Source organism: Myodes glareolus, chromosome 5 (assembly GCF_982192425.1).
Source record: "Myodes glareolus chromosome 5, mMyoGla1.1, whole genome shotgun sequence".
Taxonomy (NCBI): Eukaryota; Metazoa; Chordata; class Mammalia; order Rodentia; family Cricetidae; genus Myodes; species Myodes glareolus.
This window is the reverse complement of record NC_142030.1, coordinates 48,894,332-48,914,558: the sequence shown is the minus strand read 5'-3', so window position 1 is coordinate 48,914,558 and position 20,227 is coordinate 48,894,332. Positions and strand designations below refer to the sequence as shown.

The 20,227-nt window shown below is 43.8% G+C and overlaps 1 protein-coding gene and 1 long non-coding RNA gene across 5 annotated transcripts in view; one reads left to right on the top strand and one right to left on the bottom strand.

Annotated features, from left to right (window-relative positions):
* The window catches only part of LOC148122077 (uncharacterized), a 30,524-nt gene extending 11,284 nt beyond the window's left edge, over positions 1-19,240 (bottom strand). Inside the window, exons 1-2 of the long non-coding RNA XR_015737883.1 lie at positions 18,593-19,240; positions 11,778-12,050 (exon numbers count right to left, since the gene is read on the bottom strand). This is a non-coding gene — a long non-coding RNA (uncharacterized LOC148122077). The remainder of the gene's footprint in view (positions 1-11,777; positions 12,051-18,592) is intronic.
* Atxn7 (ataxin 7) overlaps positions 1-20,227 on the top strand; it is a 159,660-nt gene that overhangs the window by 39,544 nt on the left and 99,889 nt on the right. For 3 of the 4 annotated variants that reach the window (XM_087906297.1, XM_087906299.1, XM_087906300.1), the window contains exon 3: positions 19,879-20,172. In XM_087906297.1, coding sequence (XP_087762423.1) covers positions 19,890-20,172 — 283 coding nt within the window. In that variant the 5' untranslated portion in view covers positions 19,879-19,889. Of the gene's footprint in view, positions 1-19,430; positions 19,555-19,878; positions 20,173-20,227 lie in introns of those variants that run through there. The other variant, XM_087906298.1, reaches the window with a different exon arrangement.

The following is a 20,227-nucleotide window of genomic DNA, read 5'->3' as shown; positions in this document are numbered from 1 at the left end:
ACGGGGAACTCTGGAGCTTTTCAGCAGTCCTGCAGGCCTGCAGTCACAAGAGTAACCGTTAGAATACCTTTTTACTACATTGTGTGAATGTATTTGATAAAAGGAAGAATTCCTGGAAGAGCTTGAATTTTTTGTTACAGTTATTTATGGTGTGTCTCTTCGTGTGTCTGACTGTCTCGTTTGTGTGTACACTGGAGGCCAGAGGGCAGCTTGCAGGCCTTATCTTATTCCATCTCAGGCTGTCAGGCTTTGTGGCAAATGCCTTTACCTGATGATCAATTCTGCCGGCTTCCCTGTGAGCGTTTAGATGAATGATCAAATATCACCCTTCTTCTCTTGAAAGAATTGGCTGCGTGGTGTTAGAAGTTAAAAGTCAATTTAAGATGAGTCATTAAAGAAAAAAATTGAACAGAATTCAAACAGGAAGGACTAGAAATTTCAACCCCAGAAATAGATCAGCATATACTTAGGCAACAAATGCATGCTTTAGAGTCCTAAGCAACTGTCACAGAAACGGGAAGCATGTTGTACGACTGCACATTCATCAGCAGAGATATCTCTTTCACTGTACCAAACCAATGTGAGCGTCAGGAATGCTGCCGTTGTGGGCAGCCGTGAAACTTATGATTTATAAAATATACCCTTTAACATGCCAGCTCTATGCTGAAGATGCAGACATGCAGTGGGATCTTCAGTGGCCATCTTCAGAGTCATCACAATGTATGATGTTCATTGTGAAATATTGGGCAGATGCCTAAGCAGAGAGTGGGTGGGCGGGGGGCTTTTCCTGTGTGGTGGCCAGCCACTGGCAGTAGCAGGGTCAGAGAGGAAAAAACATTTCGAAAAAATACCAAAGAAGCTTCTAGTGCAGATATGTTTCCTGATTCTGTTGTATGTGGAGAGATTAACTTTTGAGAAAGAAGAGGAGGATCGAAGCTAATTTCCGTGAGCCCTATGACTTACCTTTGAACACTGTACTGATGGAAGCATTATGTGATGTTGTAGGAAAGATTTATACAGTATCAGGAAGTAAATAACAAGGGGTAGGGGAGGAAGAGTCACACATTCAGACATGTATTGAGAAAACAGAAAACAGAGTCAAGGGGCCAGACAGAATTGTGAGGACTGTCAAGTCCAAGGCCAGGCTGAAATGAGCTCCTTCATGTGCAGGAGTCAGAGCCCCGGTTCCTTTCTTCCAGGCAGTATTTATAGAGGGGCAGTTGATGCACTTTGTGTTGTTTTTTTTTTGTTTGTTTGTTTTTGTTTTTTTGGCACTGGAGTTAACTTGATAATCCAAAAGACTACAAGGTCCTCTTACTGAATTCATATTACTGTAAATAAGTTTCACATATTTGTTATACACTGTATATTGCTTTGGAATACATACTTTGAAATGACTAAATGGAGTTACCGTTGTCACACACATTTGATCTTTATTTTGCATTGAGACTAAGATCCATTGTCTTACCAGTTTCTTTTCTGTTTGTTGCCCCCCCCCCCCCCCCCGCACGCTTCTGTTTTTTAAGTCAGAGCCTCACTGTGTAACTTGCTGGCCTTGCAGACCAGGCTGCCCTTGAGTGCTGAGATTAAAAGTTTGTGCCACTGTGCCCCACCCTGTTTTAGCACTTTTCAGGTGTACATCAACTATAATCCTTATATTATAGGATTGTTTTCTTGAATTTACTCTCATTTAGCCAGGCGTTTGAATTCTGTAATCGACATTACTCCTAACCTCAGGTGTCTGGAAATGACCAATGTTTGTTGAACTCAACATTCTTTAGATTGAAGAAATGAGATATTTTCTGCGACTTATTCCTCTTCTGTCCCATGTCAACTCACTACATATGTGGTGGATAATGTTCTCGTTTTGACAGAACCGGAATCAAGATGTTGATAAACCTCTGGGCATAGCTGTGAGAGAGGCTCTGTACCTGAGTTAAGTGGTGTGAAGACCCATGCAGGGTGTAGGCAGCAGCAGCCCAGGGGGTGCGGTTGTAGTCTGAGTCAGAGGAAAGAGAGACACTGGCTGCAGAGAATCACCTCTCTCTGCTTCATGATTCTGCTGCCGTTTCTTCCCTGCTGCAGTGAACTATATCCTTGAAACTAAAAGCTGGAAAAGAAAACAAGGAACTGTTCCTTTCATCATGCCTAGCTAGAATGGTGCACACAGAGATCAGTGGACCATTTTGGTGGGAGCTCAGAAAAAGACCAAAATGCTGAGAGAAACGCAGTGGATGTAAGCAGAGACTGCTGCTATATTTCCCAGCCACCCAGACCCAAATAACCACACAGAAACTGTATCAGTCACAATATTGCTTGGCCTGTTAGCTCAGGCTTCTTATTAGCTAACTCTTACATCTTAACTCATTTCTATTAATCTGTATATCAGCACGAGGCTATAGCCTCCTGGTAAGGATCTAGCATCTGTCTCCTTCGGCAGCTACATGGCATCTCCTTGACTCTGCCTACTCTCTCTATATATCTCTTTCAGCCTGGCTGTATTCTGTCCTTCCATAGGCCAAAGCAGCTTTATTCATTAACCAGTAAAATGAACGCATATACAGAAGGACATCCCACATCAAGTGGAAATATGCACGGGTCATGAGATTTCAGAAAGGAGCAAGGACCCTTGGTGGAACTGAGTAAGAGACTGTTCATGTTATATATGGTTCTGAGAACTTGTATGAGGCTGACTTGGAAAGTAATGGAATAATTTGTTTGACAGCGGGAATTTCAAGATAGGATAATATCAGGCTGTGCTCAGATTTACAGTGAGGGAGAGTAACAGGTAGAAGAACAGAAAGATGAAAACTCTACAGTCTGGCAAAGAAAAAAGTGTGGCCAGTTTATAGTTCATGGACCAGGCAGTTTGCAAACAGTTATAGTCATTAAAGAGGTCAGCACCCTTAGAAACTGGGCTGCACTGGAGCAGGAGAGAAGGCACCTTGAGGGTGGGACTGCAAATCTAAGGAGCCATCTTGTGAATATGTGAATTCCTCAGAAGGAGGCAGCCCATGGAGGATGCTAGGCGAAGGGTTCTTCATTGAAAACAACCCTCAGGGGAAGTGTCTTCCCAGGGTTAGCACATGAAAGCTGACGCAACTCTGGTTCAGTGTGACCAGGCTCCATCCTAAGCTGGCTGCAGACTTGGAAGTGTCAATGATGTGTTACTGGTTTTACAAGCATGGAAGATACAAGATATGAGGGACACATGGAATCCCATATTATAGTTTCTAAGAGATACCGAGGACAGGCAATGTGTGGCCCCTGGAATCTCCTGCAAAAAGACCCCCAAGTCTACTGCATGAATCTTTGAAGATGAAGACCAAGTTTCAGTGGAGACCCCAGGATGTTGGAGATGCCAGAACCATGGGATGTCTGTTGAGGAAAACTACAGACATGGAATACAGCTGGTCTAAAACAGAGACTCCTTGTTACAGTTAGCAAAGCTTCAGGGGAGGAGCTACCCACCTAGTTTCATCACCTCAGATGCTCTACACTGAGTGCAAGGTTTAGTGTTTTCCCTGCTGGATTTTAGTCTTGCTAAGGAATGTGGTAATTTTGTTTTAAATGTTTTTGACTACCCTCTTACCTTGTTTCTATAATGGCTATACTATACCTGTTAGTGGAAGGAAATGATACAAAACAGCAAACATAGTAAATATAGTATTTCTTGTATTACCTGATGACTGTTTAGAAAGAAGAGTAAGGCAGGATTCAGAGGATGATGAGTGTTGTAAGAGGTGGGGCCTGAATATTACCAAAAGCAATCTATAGATTCGATGCAATGCCCAGCAAAATCCCAGCAAAATTCTTCACAGACCTCAAAAGAATGGTACTCAACTTGATATGAAAAAAACAAAATACCCAGGATAGCCAAAACAATCCTATACAATAGCGGAATTTCTGGAGGCATCACAATCTCTGACTTCAAACACTACTGCAGATCTCAGTACTGAAAACAGCCTGGTATTGGCATAAAAACAGACAAGAGGACCAATGGAACCAAATCGAAGACCTGGATATTAATCCATACACCTATGAACACCTGATTTTTGACAAAGAAGCAAAAAATATAAAATAGAAAAAAAAAGTATGTTTAACAAATGGTGCTGGTATAACTTGATATCAACATGTAGAAGAATGAAAATAGACCCATATTTATCACCATGCAAAAAACTCAAGTCCAAATGGATCAAAGACCTCAACATAAAGCCAGCCACACTGAACCTCACAGAAGAGAAAGTCGGAAGTACACTTGAATGCATTAGCACAGGGAACCACTTCCTAAATATAACCCCAGTAGCACAGACATTGAGAGAAATAATTAATAAATGGGACCTTCTGAAACTGAAAAGCTTCTGTAAAGCAAAGAACACAGTCAACAAGACAAAATGGCAGCCTACAGAATGGGAAAATATCTTCACTAACCCCACATCAGACAGCGGTCTGATCTCCAAAATATACAGCTCAAGAAATTGGTCATCAAAAAAACAAATAACCCAATTTAAAAAATTGAGTATAGACCTAAACAGAGAACTCTCATCAGAGGAATCTCAAATGGCTGAAAGACACTTTAGGAAATGTTCAGCATCCTTAGTCATCAGAAGAATGCAAATCAAAACAACTCTGAGATTCTATCTTACACACTGATGACAACTTAGACTGGAAAGGTTGTGGAGTAAAGGAAACACTCCTGCATTGCTAGTGGGAGTGCAAGCTGGTATAACCCCTTTGGATATCAGTATGGTGATTTCTCAGAAAATTAGGAAACAACCTTCCTCAAGACCCAGCAATATCACCCAAAGGAGGCTGAATCGTACCACAAGGACCTGTGCTCAACTATGTTCATAGCAGCATTGTTTGTTATAGCTAGAACCTGGAAACAGCCTAAATGCCCCCCCCAACTAAAAAATGGATAAGGAAAGTATGGTACATTTATACAATGAAGTACTACACAGCAGAAAAAAATAACAATATCTTGAAATTTACAGGCAAATGGATGGAGCTAGAAAACATCATATTGAGTGAGGTAACCCAGACCTTGAAAGATCACATGTACTCACTCATAAATGGTTTTTTAAATATAAAGCAAAGAAAACCAGCCTAAAAATCACAATCCCAGAGAACCTAGACAACAGTGAGGACCCTAAGAGAGACTTACATAGATGTAATCTACATGGGAAGTAGAAAAAGACAAGATCTCCTGAGTAAATTGGGAGCATGGGAACCATGGGAGAGGGTTGAAGGGGACGGGAGAGGCAATGAGGGGAGCAGAAAAAAATGTAGGGCTTGATAAAATTAACAAAATAAATAAATATGAAAAAAAAAGATGTGGGGCCTGACTTTTGAAACGTCTTCGAGCAGGGTAGAACTCTGAGAAGGTGGTACTTGACCAGGAATGCTGAAAGAGTAAGCTGTTGCATTCTATGGTGGAAGAAATGGAGACAGAATTGTGCGCAGACAGTGTAGGAAGACAGGAGAGGCTCTGAGTAGTGTGCACAGACGGTGAAGGTAAACAGGAGAGGCTCTGAGTAGTGTGCACAGTGTAAGAAGACAGGAGAGGCTCTGAGTAGTGTGCACAGTAAGAAGACAGGAGAGGCTCTGAGTAGTGTGCACAGTGTAGGAAGACAGGAGAGGCTCTGAGTAGTGTGCACAGTGTAGGAAGACAGGAGAGGCTCTGAGTAGTGTGCACAGACGGTGAAGGTAGACAGGAGAGGCTCTGAGTAGTGTGCACAGTGTAGGAAGACAGGAGAGGCTCTGAGTAGTGTGCACAGTGTAAGAAGACAGGAGAGGCTCTGAGTAGTGTGCACAGACAGTGAAGGAAGACAGGAGAGGCTCTGAGTAGTGTGCACAGACAGTGTAGGAAGACAGGAGAGGTGGCTCTTGAGTCAGCACTTGGGAGAGAGTGGCAGTGCAGAAGATAGGCAAATGACAAAAGTCTGTGCCCTAGAGACCAAACATAGGCTTCAGCTTTTATTCTAAGCTTTATTTTATTTATTATTTGTTCTGTACTTAGGACAAATGCCAGTTCTCTGTTAATAGAATCATTGGGGCCACTGTAGTATAGTAAGATAGGCTACAAATACCAAGGTAAAAACAATGAGCCTAATTATACAGAGGCTATTGTGGTTGCTTAGGCAAAAGACAGTGAAGTTGCTAGCCCTACAAAAATGATAAGGGATGAAACCTAGACCATAAGGCATTCCTCAGTGATTCATAAGATATTAATGACTTATCTAAGGAGATAAATTACTGGAGTCAGACTAAATTATGTTGTGAAATTCTGCTGTGTGCCAATAGCATGATACCTCAGTTGTAGAACTAACTAGCAGGCAAGTAGTATATACACTGTGGATACATATACAGTGTGGATCCATTGAATAAAGGGGTGATTCTCACATGGGCATACTGTTGGGGTAGTTGGACAATTCATCATACCACTCCGAATAGTACACATTTTAAAACTTAGGTTGTTTGTTTCTGGAATTTTCTATTTATTTTCAGACAGAAGTTGTCTGCTAGTAATTGAATCCATAGAAAGTGAAAGTATGGACTAGAGGAACTACTGTGTTATTTAGTCCTAAGAGGAACAAAATATTGACACATACTCCAACATAGATATCTTGAAAAGTTGTGTTAGATGCAGAAAGCCCAAAAGTAAGGGCTGTGTACTGCATGGCCCCACCCACTTGGCATATCCTAAACAGGTGCATCGCAGAGGTAGGGTTTCTTTTTCTGTTGTTTTTTGTTGGTTGTGGTAGTGGTGTTTTGTTTGTTTGTTTGTTTGTTTTTGGTTTGGTGTGTTTTTTTTTTCTTTTGGACATGGTTTCTTTGTGTAGCCCTGGCTATCTTGGAACTCACTCTGTAGACCAGGCTGGCCTCAAACTCATAGATCCACTTACCTCTGCCTCCCAAATGCTGGGATTAAAAGTGTGTGCCACTACCACACAGCAGAGGTAGGATTTCTTAGGGGACAGAGGAAGCTTGGAAAATGTCTTTATGGGCTTGGGGTTTCCTTGTGGGTGGTAAAATACTGTGGAACATCACCACACTATGAAGGTAATAAAATGTCTCTAAATTATACATGTTAAAAATTATTTTTATTTCATTGGTGTTTTGCCTGTGTCTATGTCTGTGTCAGAGTGTTAGATCTTGGAGTTATAGATAGTTGCGAGCTGCCTCGTGGGTGACGGGAAATGAACCTGAGTCCTCTGGAAGAGCAGTCAGTACTCTTAACTGCTGAGTCATCTCTCCAGCCCCTACATTTTAAAATGGGTAAAATGGTGAAGGTTATTTTATATGAATCTTACCACAATCCTAGTAAATCCCAATAAATAAATAAATGGTGATAGTAGGTCTGGGGAGTTGGGTCAATTGATAAAGCAAGGACCTCAGGATCCCCAGCAAACCTGCAGGAAGCTGGGTGAAGCAATCTAGTGCTGGGGTACGGAAATGGGCAGATTCTAGACTTTGCTGGCTGGGAAGTCTTAGCTGAGATGGTGAGTCCAGGATCAGTGAGAAACTCTGTCTCAAAATGAAAACAGACTGGACACTGGCAGAGTAAGAAGTAAATGAAAAGTAAATTTCCAAGATCTCTGTTAGAAAGAGCTCAAGGAGCTAACATCGACCGTGGCCCTCGAGGCGCACAGACCTGCACACAACACACACACATACACTCAGAGAGAGAGAGAGAGAGAGAGAGAGAGAGAGAGAGAGAGAGAGAGAAGAAGGAGGAGGAGGAGGAGGAGGAGGAGGAGGAGGAGGAGGAGGAGGAGGAGGAGGAGGAGGAGGAAGAACTAAAATGTGTAAAGAAATTCAAAGACAATGTCATGTACAAAATCCTTCTTGGCTGAGTAGTTTATATCCCGGCTATAGCTGGCTCAGCTAGAATAGAGTTTGTCAAAGGGAGTGGGGTGAGGAGGTGAGAAGAGCTGATGGGTGAAGGACACCGATGGCCAGGCCAGGGCATTTAGCCAGTCCAGCAGCTGGGAAGCATTGCAGCACAAGGGATAAAGAAACTGGAGAAAAGTGGTCTTTAGCAACAGTACAGATTAAAAGCTGTGTTTCACGGCAGAAGAGGGTCTTGTGAGTTTATGAAACCATGTTGTTGCTTTTCACAGGGTAGAGCTCTGTGACCATCCCCCACAGCCTCACGTTTCCTTTCTCTTTTTATAAAGTATTTGGAAGGGTCTGATTATACAATGATATTGTTTAAAATACAAATAGTATATGAAGTCCCTTTAAGTGTGAGGAGTTAAAGTTCGTTACCCCCCCCCCCCGTTTTCTGTAAGTCTAGATGCCTGGACTGTTGTCTACATATAAAACTTTCCCAAGAACAGAGCTAAGGCTTGGCTTCCCCACCATCCACACACCTGCGGACATTGACGCTGCCCGCCCCCCGCCCCCGGTGCACAGTAACTTCTCACTGGTGTGCACATATGATATTTTGCACATTACTTTAAAATTTTTGTCTTGGAGCCGGGCAGTGGTGGTGCACACCTTTAACCCCAGCACTCAGAGGAAGGCAGAGGCAGGTGGATCTCTGTGAGTTCAAGACCAGCCTGGTCTTCAAACTGAGTTTCAGGACAGCCAGAGCTGTTATTCAGAGAAACTGTGCCTCGAAAAAGAAAACAACAACAACAACAGCAAATGTTTATCTTGGCTGCCTTCCCTCTTCTTTCTGATGGACTTCAGTATCACATGCTGTACTTCTATTTGTAAAAACAACAGCAAAAAGATAGTTGGAAAGTAAATGAAAAGTAAATTCCCAAGGCCTCTGTCAGAAAACGGTCAAGGAGCTGGGTAATGATGGTCCATGCCTGCACTTCAGCATGTGTAAGGGGGAAGCAGCAAGATCAGAAATGCAGGACTGTCTTTGACAACATGTGAGCTGGACAAAAAATGAGAGTATGAGGTATCATAAAAACAATCATAAAAATAATGAAACAGAAAAAAATTGCTAACATTTACTAAGCACTATGTGTCAGCAGTTTTCTAAGCCTCTTTTTTTCTTCTTTAAATTGTTTTACTGTTATATGTATGGATGTTTTACCTGCATGTATGTCTGTGTACCACATGCAGGGAGTACCTAGGAGGGCCAGGAGAGGGCGTAAGATCCCTTGGAATTGAATTGCTGAAGGCTGTAAAGCATCATGTAGCTCCTCCTATGGAAGAGCAGAAGGCTCTTAACCTCTAAGCCTTCCTTTGTAAGCCTGTTAACAAATTGGCTGCAGACAGCAGTCGACTGCTGTGCACCAGTGGGTCTCAACCTGTGGTTCAAGACCCCTTTGGGGGGCGGGTCAAATGACCCTTTCACAGGGATTGCTTAAGGTCATGGGAAAACACAAATATTACTTTATGATTCCTAACAATAGCAAAATTGCAATTATGACATAGCAACAAAAATAATGTTATAGTTGGGGTCCCCACAACATGAAGGGTCCCAGCGTTAGGAAGGTTGAGAACCGGAGTCACGCAGTGGCGGAGATGAACTCCGGGAGCACAGTCTCCCTTTGTCCTTTAGCTGTTGTGACGATTCTGTAGAACTTTTCAGCAGAAGTCAATCATAATTTTTTTTTGTGAAATTTTCCAAATTTAAATGTTGGCTTAAAAACATAGCCTTGTGGGATGCAGTTCAAATACTATTGACTTGTTCATTTAAAATGCACAGATCAATGTTTTGTTTTGCTTTTCTTATAACTGCACACTTGTGCAGCCACCAACTGTCTCTAGTTGCTCAGCACTTCCAGCCGCTCCGAGGAGACCCCGTCCCTATTAAACTGTGCCTCATTTTCCCCTCCTCCAGCCCCCGAAAGCCACTAGCTTGGCCACTGTCTCCATGGATTTGTTTGTTCAGAAATACTTACATATAAATACTTACATATAAATAAATCCATAAATAAATGGATCTTATAATAATGATGATTATGTTAGCATTCTGTTGCTGTGACAAATATTCAGAAAACAATTTAAATGGATGAAAGATTGATTTCGGCTCATGATTTGGAGGAGATTTTGGTTTCATGGCTGCATGGGTCCACCATGGCTGTGCTGGTGCAGAAAATGGGGGCTGGAGGGCCTTGCCTAGCAAAGTCACTCACAACATAGGATCCAGGACATGCGGCAGAAACGGGAAATGCTCCCAGACACTGCCCACCTCAAAGCCCACTCCCACCAACTAGAGTTCCCACCCTTCCCATTGAGCTGTGACCCGGTCAGTGGACTCCGTGAACTCTGAGAAGTTATCAACTAAGCCTCTGACAGCTCATATCTGAAGCAAGTAGTAACTTTTAGTGTCTGGGGTTTTTCACCTGGGTCAATGTTTTATTTTTCTTTCTAATTTAAACTTAGAAAAATACTTGTGAGCCAGGCGGTGGTGGCGCACGCCTTTAATCCCAGCACTTGGGAGGCAGAGGCAGGTGGATCTCTGTGAGTTCAAGGCCAGCCTGGTCTACAAGAGCTAGTTCCAGGACAGGCTCCAAAGCTACAGAGAAACCCTGTCTTGAAAAAGCCAAAAAAAGAAAAAAAGAAAGAAAAATACGTGTGTGTGTGTGTGTGTGTGTGTGTGTGTGTGTGTGTTGTACGTGAGTACCTATAATGACACGTGGAGATGACAGGACAACCTGCAGGAGTGGGTACCGCTTTCTCCACGGGAGACTCTGGGGAACTAACTCAGGCTGTCGGGTTTTGCAGCAAGTGCTTCTCCCTTGAGCCCTCTCACCAGTGGAGGTTCAGTATGTGTTGTGAACTGAATGGAGAGATTACAATTTGTTTATCTGTTTATTAACCATTCTAGGTAGCTTGACTGTTCCCATATTTTGGCTGTTACTAATAGTACTTGTAAACTTTGGGTTTTAAATGCCTGTTTGAGTCTATGCTTTTAATTCTTTTGTTATATACCTGGAAGCAGAGACAGGATTTCTCTGTGTAGCTTTGGATCCTGTCCTGGAACTCTCTCTGTAGACCAGGCTGGCCTCAAACTCACAGAAATCCACCTGCCTCTGCCTCCCGAGTGCTGGGATTAAAGGTGTACACCACCACCACCCAGCCTTGAGTAATTTTTGTATTATTTCCCAAAGGGGCTGTAAGATTTTTGTCTTGGAGCCGGGCGGTGGTGGCACACTTGGAAGGCAGAGGCAGGTGGATCTCTGTGAGTTGAGGCCAGCCTGGTCTACAAGGGCTAGTTTCAGGACAGGCACCAAAGCTACAGAAAGAACTTGTCTCGAAAAACCAAAAAAAAAAAAAAAAAAAAAAAAGATTTTTGTATTCCTAACCATACATGGACTTCTTTTGTGAATGGTTATCTTTTTTTAGTATAGCTATCCTCATGGGTACAGACTCTATATCTTCTTTTTAATTTTTTAAAACTTGTGCTGTGTGTGTATTTATGCGTATGTGTGGAATGCAGGTGTACTTGCACCTATAATTGTTACCTATTTTAGATACAAGTTGTTCAGCAGATAAACTATTGATAAAAAGAAAAACAAAATAAAAAATACTGCTGGGCGATGGTGGCACACACCTTTAATCCCAGCACTTGAGAGGCAGAGGCAGGAAATCTATGAGCTCGATGCTAGCCTGGTCTACCGAGTAAGTTCCAGGACAGCCAGGACTACACAGAGAAACCCTGTCTCCAAACCATAAAGATAAAACATGCAATAAAACCAACAGCACTAAAACCCCAGGGTAAGATCCACACTGTGTGTGCTTTATCTTTCACTTCCCTTAGGATGTGTCGGAATCACAAGAACGAATTTTAATGAGATCCAGCATACCTGTTTGGCCAGGTCAGATTCTAGCAGGCTCATGCTTGCTGCTCTGCTGCCAGTGTCTCAGAAGCCGCCGGGAAAACGCTCCTGTGTGTGAGGAAGGCTTGTTTTCTGGAGAGAGGCAAGAAGTCTTGGAGAGCACTGAAAGCGGATTTTCCCTCTGGTTTTCAGTTTCCATTTTCTACTCCCAACGACCTTCAGGTAGTGCGGTTAGGGTGTGCAGGAGTGCACACTGAGAGAAGCAGAGTCCCCAGGCTCCTTTCTTCATCAAAAGAGAATCTGAATTATAAGATAGGAGGATCTGAATCTTTGCTCTCAGCTATTGATGATAACCCTTAAAATTGAATGGCCTTAGGGGTGTAAAAATTCTGTATTTCTGGCAAGAAAGATTGGGGAAAATAGCACATCTGAAAGGCATTTGGATTATATGTGTTCTCTTATGTTTTATTTTCTTTCTCCATTCCCTTCCCTTCTCTTTTTCTCCCAACACCCCCTTCTTTTCTTTCTCTTCTTTCCTCTCCCCTCTCCAGGGTCCCATTATATAGCCCTGGCTGTCTTGGGAATTCACAGAAATCCGCCTGCCTCTGCCTTCTGAGTGCTGGGATTAAAGGCATGCACTACCGTATCTGGCCTATGGCCTGACCTTTTGTATAAGAATTTGTGTGTGTGTGTGTGTGTGTGTGTGTGTGTGGTGTGCTCATGAGCATGTGCACTTACCAGAAGGGAAAAAACCAGGGACCCACAGTCATGCATAGTTCTTCAAGTACACACTACTGAAAAATAACCTAAAATTGCAAAACTTCAGTCCTTTTACTTCTCCTTAAGGAGAGATTTACTACTTTGAGAGAGAAAAGGGAATGGATGTTTTGTTTAACAACTTGTTTTTTCAGAAGCAATACAAACCCAGATAAGTTGCTGGATCAAGGTGCAAAGGAAAAATGGAAAGTGAGATTGCCTTGTTTTCTACTGGCTCAATACCTGAACTTTGCCGATGAAAGAGGGAAGAAACATTTGAGATATTCTGTCCATGTTGTGCTAACGCTCCTGGACTGTTTAAAAGTTCAGCTCAGCTGGGCTTGGAGACCAGTTTCCATATTACAATTTGAGGAGGGAGTTCCAGGGTCCAAATGCCTCCCTTGCATTGGAGCACACTTTCCATCCTTGGGACACTGCAGTATTGATTTCAGAGCACGTGCTGTCAACCCTGGCTGTGAAGGTCTGTGATTGGGGGTGGGGATGATTTCCCATGTGTGCAGTGGGAAAGATCAGGACAGATTTTCCTAAGAAATGAAACTTCAGGACAGACTTAATTGGCTGGTAGAGTTTTAGCTGGGGCGTGGGGGTGTGTATATTTCACGTGGCTTGACCTGAATGAACAAAGACAGGACCAGAAAGCTGGAGGTGGGAATACATTGGAAGCTACTGAGGTGTGGTCTTGGAGTGGGATCTAGCATTCTTGCAGGAAGGAGCTGAATATAAGCAGGGCAGTCTGTAGAGACCCTAGGTGATAGAAGTTTTTATTTAACTCTGTACTCTGTGGAGCCACCTCTCCAAGTGCGAGAGCATGGACTGACAGTCAGTAAAGCACTTCAGCAACACCTCAAAACAACGTGGACAGAATAAAATTGGGGCTTCCCGTGGGCCAGATGTGGTGACGATGGGTATGATTTGCTTTGGCACTGCTGGTTTCTAATGCCCTTCCAAAGTGCCTGCTTTTGTCGCACTCCTTTTATAAATGAAGAAACACAGAGGGGTCACATGACTTCCCCAGAGCCATGCATACCTGAGGTAGTAGTGCTTGTAACTGCTGGGCCTTTAAGATGGTGAGACTTGCCTGGTGGTGGTGACGCTCGCCTTTAATTCCAGCACTCGGGAGGCAGAGGCAGACGGATCTCTGTGAGTTTGAGGCCAGCCTGGTCTACAAGAGCTAGTTCCAGGACAGGCTCCAAAGCTACAGAGAAACCCTGTCCCAAAACAAAACAAAACAAAAAAAAAAAGGTGGTAAGACTGGCAGTCAGTTTAGTGAGAGCGTTGTCAGTACAGAGGTGACATGGGAACTGTTTTTAAGAGTGTGTCAGCCCCTGCCTTTTACTGCATAGGAGACAGGAGGTCCCATTGGATGTTGGGCCAGTTTTCCCATTTCTTTCTTATAACTTAAACTCTTTATAAAAATTATCCAACCTAGCGGGATGACAGTGGTGCATGCCTTTAATCCCAGCACTCCTGAGGCAGAGGCAGGCTGGTCTCTGTGAGTTCAAGGCCAGCCTGGTCTACAAGAGCTAGTTTCAGGACAGGCTCCAAAGCTACAAAGAAACCCTGTCTTGGAAAAAAAAAAAAATCCAACCTAAAGACTAAAGATTTCAAAGCAGGTTTATCATTATACTTCAGTTAGCTATTAAACATCTAGAAATGTTTGGGTATTATTGATTATATTTTATGAATTACCTTCATGTTATAATTTATAAACTTGTGAATTTAAATTTTTCTCTCATTTTAAGGAGTTTGCTCTGATGATTGTTTCTGTAGAATAATATACCACTGCACACACAGACACACACGGAAAGTAACTATATAAAGGCCTGAATTGTAGTAAGCAATGCATTTTGTAGAATGAGCATTATACAGGTTAAGTCTCCAGAAAGATAATTATCTTTAGGTCTCTACTGCTGTCATTTTTTTTTTGTCATATTATTGTTGACAATTCTGGCTACTGAGCTGGAGAGTTCAACGTATTGGCCAATTCTTTCTCTACCGATGTACTCATGATAAGCTGCAAGATGTGTCCCTATAGAGAGCACAGTCAGGGAGAGGCCCACAAGACCCGCATGCAGGACAGGCCAGGCACTCTGGAGAAAGAGAGATCCTGCTAGAGGAAGAAGAAAAGCCTCGCAGACTTAGTGGAATTTGAGAGAGAGAGAGAGAGAGAGAAAGAGAGAGAAAGAGAGAGAGAGAGAGAGAGAGAGAGAGAGAGAGAGAGTCAATGCATTCCTAGTTCAGCAAATCTGATTTTCTTGTTACTCAAATAACTTGAATCCTTTGAAGTTGATAATAGGGAATCTCTGTTACCAACCCTGTAATTCACAAACATAAATATACTTAACTTACTGGTTTCCAGGTTTATTTAAACGTTGTATTGGGACTACTTGGTTTTTCCCAAAATAAAAATCCTTGTGTAGCCTCTTCAATTTTAGAATGTTTTTACATTGCACTGTATACAAAAGGTGGGAAGATGAACTTCTGCTTTTGTTCTAGTGTGCATTAGGACACCTTTGATTGAATCATGTAGGGAGTGAATATTCTGGGAAAAGAATCTTCTGACAAAGACCTTGTTAGCCTGGCACCTCCTGGGAATGCCCCTCATTTGGAGAGCCTCCATGGCTTGTTTGTTTGTTTGTTTGTTTGTTTTTTGTTTTTTCAAGACAGGGTTTCCCAGTAACTTTGGAGCCTGTCCTGGAACTTGCTCTGTAGACGAGGTGTGCCAGGGTGGTCTCGAACTCACAGAGATCCACCTGCCTCGCCCTCCTGAGTGCTGGGATTAAAGGTGTGCTCCACCACCACCTGGCATTTTTCTTTTAAATGCATCTTTGAAGGGATGAAATGGTCAGAACTGGGCAACATTTTTTTTCCTTCAGGAGAAAAAAAATTTATTTTAATATATATATACACATATTTGTGGCTGGTGCCCAGAAGCCAGAAGATAGCATAGATCATCTGAACTGGACCTTCCATGTGGATGCCGGGAATTCAGCCCAGGTCCCCTGGAAGAGAATCAGTGCTTTTAACTGCTGAGCCATCTCTCTAGTCTCCCAAAAGTTTTATTTTTAAGCTGCCTATATTCTGATTGGTATGGCCAGCTTTTAATATAGGCATTTTGATAAATGCTGAATTGTTCATTTTTTTCGTGTATTCTATGAATTTTTTTTTAACCATGATACCTAGTAGAGTGCCTGATGTGTAGTAAACGCTCGACACTGCTTGGTAAATTGCAATCTCCTTATTCAAAACGTATGTATTATTTAGTGTATAGACAGGTACTGAAGTACTTGAAGTATTGATTTTGTATAAGACACAGTAGTATATCATAATATATTAAATGTATATGAGTTGTATGGGCCATTTTCTTTATAGCTTGGGAGTGGGTATGGAAGGAGGAATATTTAGAAACAAGGTCATCATTTCTTTCCTGACAGGAAGAAGTAAGGATTTGGATTTCTATTGTATTATTGTTCACAAACAATGCTCTTTGTATAAGGGATACTTGAAAAAGCTTGCTGACATTTGAATAGCAAACACACTTTCTTACTCTCTGAACTTTCCAATTTCCGTTTTGCTTTCATTGGTGACTCTTTCAAACTGCTAATTAGGGGACCTAAAACAGCTGTGGTAAGATCAGATTCTGTCTTTCTAGAAAGCACTAGAGCTTGTGATAGGTGGTAAAGATGAAGAGGACCTGGCCCAGAAATGCCAGGAGCTGCATGTCCCTATGTTCTCTTTCATTTGGTAGTAAATGTCATTTGATAAGGACTCCACTGAACTGCTCAATGTGATGCAAGTCACTTACAGTATTTGAGCCTGACTCCAGTGCTTTCAAAGGATCGTTGCTTGCAGTCCTCAGCAGCCTGGCCTTATCTCCACGTTACAGACTAGAAAACTGACATCTTGGGAAACTACTAGGTGGCTTGCTTAAGGCTGCACATTCGTAAAAGGAAGAGCTAATTAATATCAGTCCACCACTGAGAAGACCCTTCTACCTTCTCTTGTTAGTTTGGGATTTTTGGTTTGTTTTGTTGGTTCATTTTTTGAGAAGGTGTCTCTATTATGTAGAGCTAGCTGCTCTGGAACTCATTGTGTAGACCAGGTTAGCCTCAAACTCACAGAGATCTGCCTGCTTCTGCCTCTCCTGTGCTATGATTAAATGTGTGCTCCGCCACACTCAGGCTCTTTCTCAGTCGTAACTAACACAACTTTGACTGTATACGGTTGTGTACGCAATGCACTAGAGCCTCTGTGTGTCACTCGTTCCTTATAGGTGTTCAGTAGCTGGTATAGTGCTTCTTAGTAACTGTCGTGATGCCGAGAGCTAACACAGAATTTTAAGTTCTGTTCTGCTTTGGTATACCAGCTAAGAAGTTAAGAACTTTGAAAACAAAAGAAGTCTCAAGCAGAAATTAGAAGTTGAAGTACTGTAAATTGCCATATTGATCTTCACTGGTTGTCAGTTATATCATTGTGAAAGCAGAATCAAGCAATGCCTTAAGAAGTGAGACCAAACTTCATGCTTGCCATTTCCCTTTTATTTTCATTCTCACCCTCTACTTTCAGCCATCAGAACATTTGTACTCAAGATGCAAGCTCTTTGCGGTATCTAAGTTTTTTTTCTTAATATCAAGTAGCTATGATGTTAGTATTTAAGTGGTTGTGCTCCTAAGCTTTGCTTTAAGTGAGCAGTCCCAAGGAATTCAAATTTTATCTTGTAGAATTACAAAATTAAAAGTAATAAATAAATTGGATATATTGAGTCTCAGGAAACATTCATGCAAATGTTTCAGTGATTCAAGATAAATGAAAAATTTTCATGACTGCATTGGAGACAAACAGCCTATGGTGAACTAGTAATACTAATACATGTTTTTAACCTAGTATTTCACTCATGGATACTTTTATATAGGAAGTTAAAACTTATAGAAATAATTTTTATTTTTAATTTATGTGCATTGGTGGGAAGGTGTCAGATACCCTGGAACTGGACTTACAGACAGTTGTGAACTGCCTTGTGTATGCTGAGACTTGAACCTGGGTCCTCTGGAAGAGCAGCCATTGCTCTTAATTGCTGAGCAATGCCTTTATTCCCAAGATGTTTTTTTTTAATTTAAAAATCTTCCAGTTATCTTAATCAGTTTTGGTTACAACTATCCCTTGGCATGAGATTCCAGGTCCACCACCCTCCCCCGCCAGAGACCGAAATTGACAAGTGCTCATGTCCCTTTTACAAAAAGGCACATAAACTGCACACATCAGCTTATCTCTGGATCACTTGTAATACTCACTAAAATGTAAAGTCTGTGTAAACAGTCGTAACATTGTATTTAGGGAAATTTTTTAAATCTATACATGTTAAGTATGGATACAATTTAAAAGTATCAAAGTATATTTTCATGCAGTTCTTTGAGTCTGTAGGTGGAGAGCCTGAGGGTGTGAGGAACATCATCAGCTCCCTGTTTGATTAATTTGTGAGCAATTCAGGGAAAACCACTCCATATCAATTTCTAAACGTGCCTAACCATAAAGTGTGGTTATGCTTTATTTAAGGCAATTCTTCCTGTGTTTCTCAGTCTTGTCCAGAACTATTATGCGGCTGCTCCTCTTTTGCCTCAGCCTCTAAGGGACTGGAACTCTGGGCACATGCTACCATACCCAGTTCAAGCTTTTAAATCTGCACCTGAATCAAAATCTTTTCAGAGTCTTGACTTTAATATACTGTAAAAACATTTCCGTACTCGCTTTTTAAAATTGTTGGAGTTTTTTTTGTTTGTTTTTTAGTTTGTTTTGTTTTGTTTTTCCAGACAGGATTTCTCTGTATAGTTCTGGCTGTTCTGGAATTCCCTCTGTAGACCAGGCTACCTCAAACTCAGAGATCCCTGAGTGCTGGGATTTAAGGCATGTGCCACCATGCCTTGGTCTGTAGTAACTCTTGCTTCCATTTAAACACTTTAAAGATGTTTGTAAGATACACATTTCTTCAACAGAGAAGTTGGTGACCTCTCTTAATTTGTGATTAAAGAAAAAACAAGTAATAGTAACACCAAGTACAGAAAGCTCACCTCCTCACCAAGGCATTGAAAGCACTTGTAAGCAAGAGACTTTGAACAGGTTAGAAGTATCCTCCTTTACTGAGATGTGAAACGTGATGATCACATTCACAGTTGTGTCTCCAATTGTCGCACCGTTTGTGATAACAGCAATAACAGCAACATTTACTATAGGCTCCATGTGGTCCGTGGCTATGAATGCTTTAGTTGTTTGATCCTCAGCCCATCACGTAAGCAAAAGCCTTGTATGTGTATACCGAGAGGAGGATATTAAATTTATGTGCTAGTTCCTAAGTTGATGATCAAAATCTGACCAAACACACTTGTCTTTCGTATATTCCGTAAGCCATGGGTTCTCATCTGATACTAGAAGATACAACCAGAAATAGAGACTAACAACTCAAGTTAAAGTGATACACTGATTTGATGGGCCCCTTCTTGCTGGAGAAGAATTTCAAGTTCCCAAGACACACAGTGTGACCCTCAGTTATGGGCACGGAGGTACACGCGGGCGTCTTCCCATGCAGTAGGGGCTCGAGCAGACACCTGAGCTGACACCTGGGCGGCATTTTCACACCTGCCGGTGGCTCCTGAGGTGCCGGCGTCCACTCAGTGGCGGCTTCCCATTCATGCTCCAGCAGCTACTGTGCAGCCGCCCGCGAGCTCAGGGCGCAGTGCCGGTGCCCGAGGCTCCGGAGGGAGGGCCTGTGCGACGCACGAGTCGCTGCGCCGGGGCCGACCGGCCGGCTCTTCCATAGGTGGCTGCGTTTCCGACTTCGCCCTGGCTCCACTCCGGGGGCTTGACGTGCAAACTTCGCCGGAGCGAGCCGAGAGGGAGGGACCGGCGAGGGGGAGGAGGCGACAGGAGGCGCCTCCGCTTAAGGGAGCCGGCCGGGCGCCGCCGCTCGGACGGACGCGCGGACGGAAGGAAGGAGCGGGGCTGCCGGCCGGGCCGGGATGCGAGCGGCCGCAGGGTGGGCAGCGGCGAGCCGGGGCGCGGGCGGGCGGGCTCGAGGCCGCGGCGGGGTGGCTCCGGGCGCCGGCCTCCGGAGGCGGCCCGGGCCAGGCAGCCAGCGCCGCAGTGGCGGCCGTAGCCGGCGCCCGGCGAGGGCCGCGGGAGGGAGGCGAAAGCGAAAGCCAGCTGCGCCGCGGACTTTGCGCCCGGACGGGGGCGGCGGCGGGGCCCGGGGGCTGTCAGCGGCACCGACCTGCGGGCCGCGCACGCCGCCGGAACTCCGCGGCGCCTCCTTAAAAGCAGCCCCCGCGCCACTCTTTTCCCCCTTTTTGTTACATTGTAGGAGCGGAAAGAATGTCGGAGCGGGCCGCGGATGACGTCAGGGGGGAGCCGCGCCGCGCGGCGGGCGGAGCAGCGGCCGCCCGGCAGCAGCAGCAGCCACAGCCTCTGCAGCCCCAGCGGCAGCACCCGCCGCCGCGGCGCCCACGGCCGGAGGACGGCGGCCCCGGGGCCGCCAGCACCTCGGCCGCCGCCATGGCGACGCTGGGGGAGCGCAGGCCCCTGCCCAGTCCTGAAGCGATGCTGGGACAGCCGTGGAATCTGTGGGTGGAAGCCTCCAAACTTCCTGGGAAGGATGGTGAGTGTCCACGCCTCCCCGCTCCCCACGCCCCCCGCTTCCCCCCCTCCGGCTC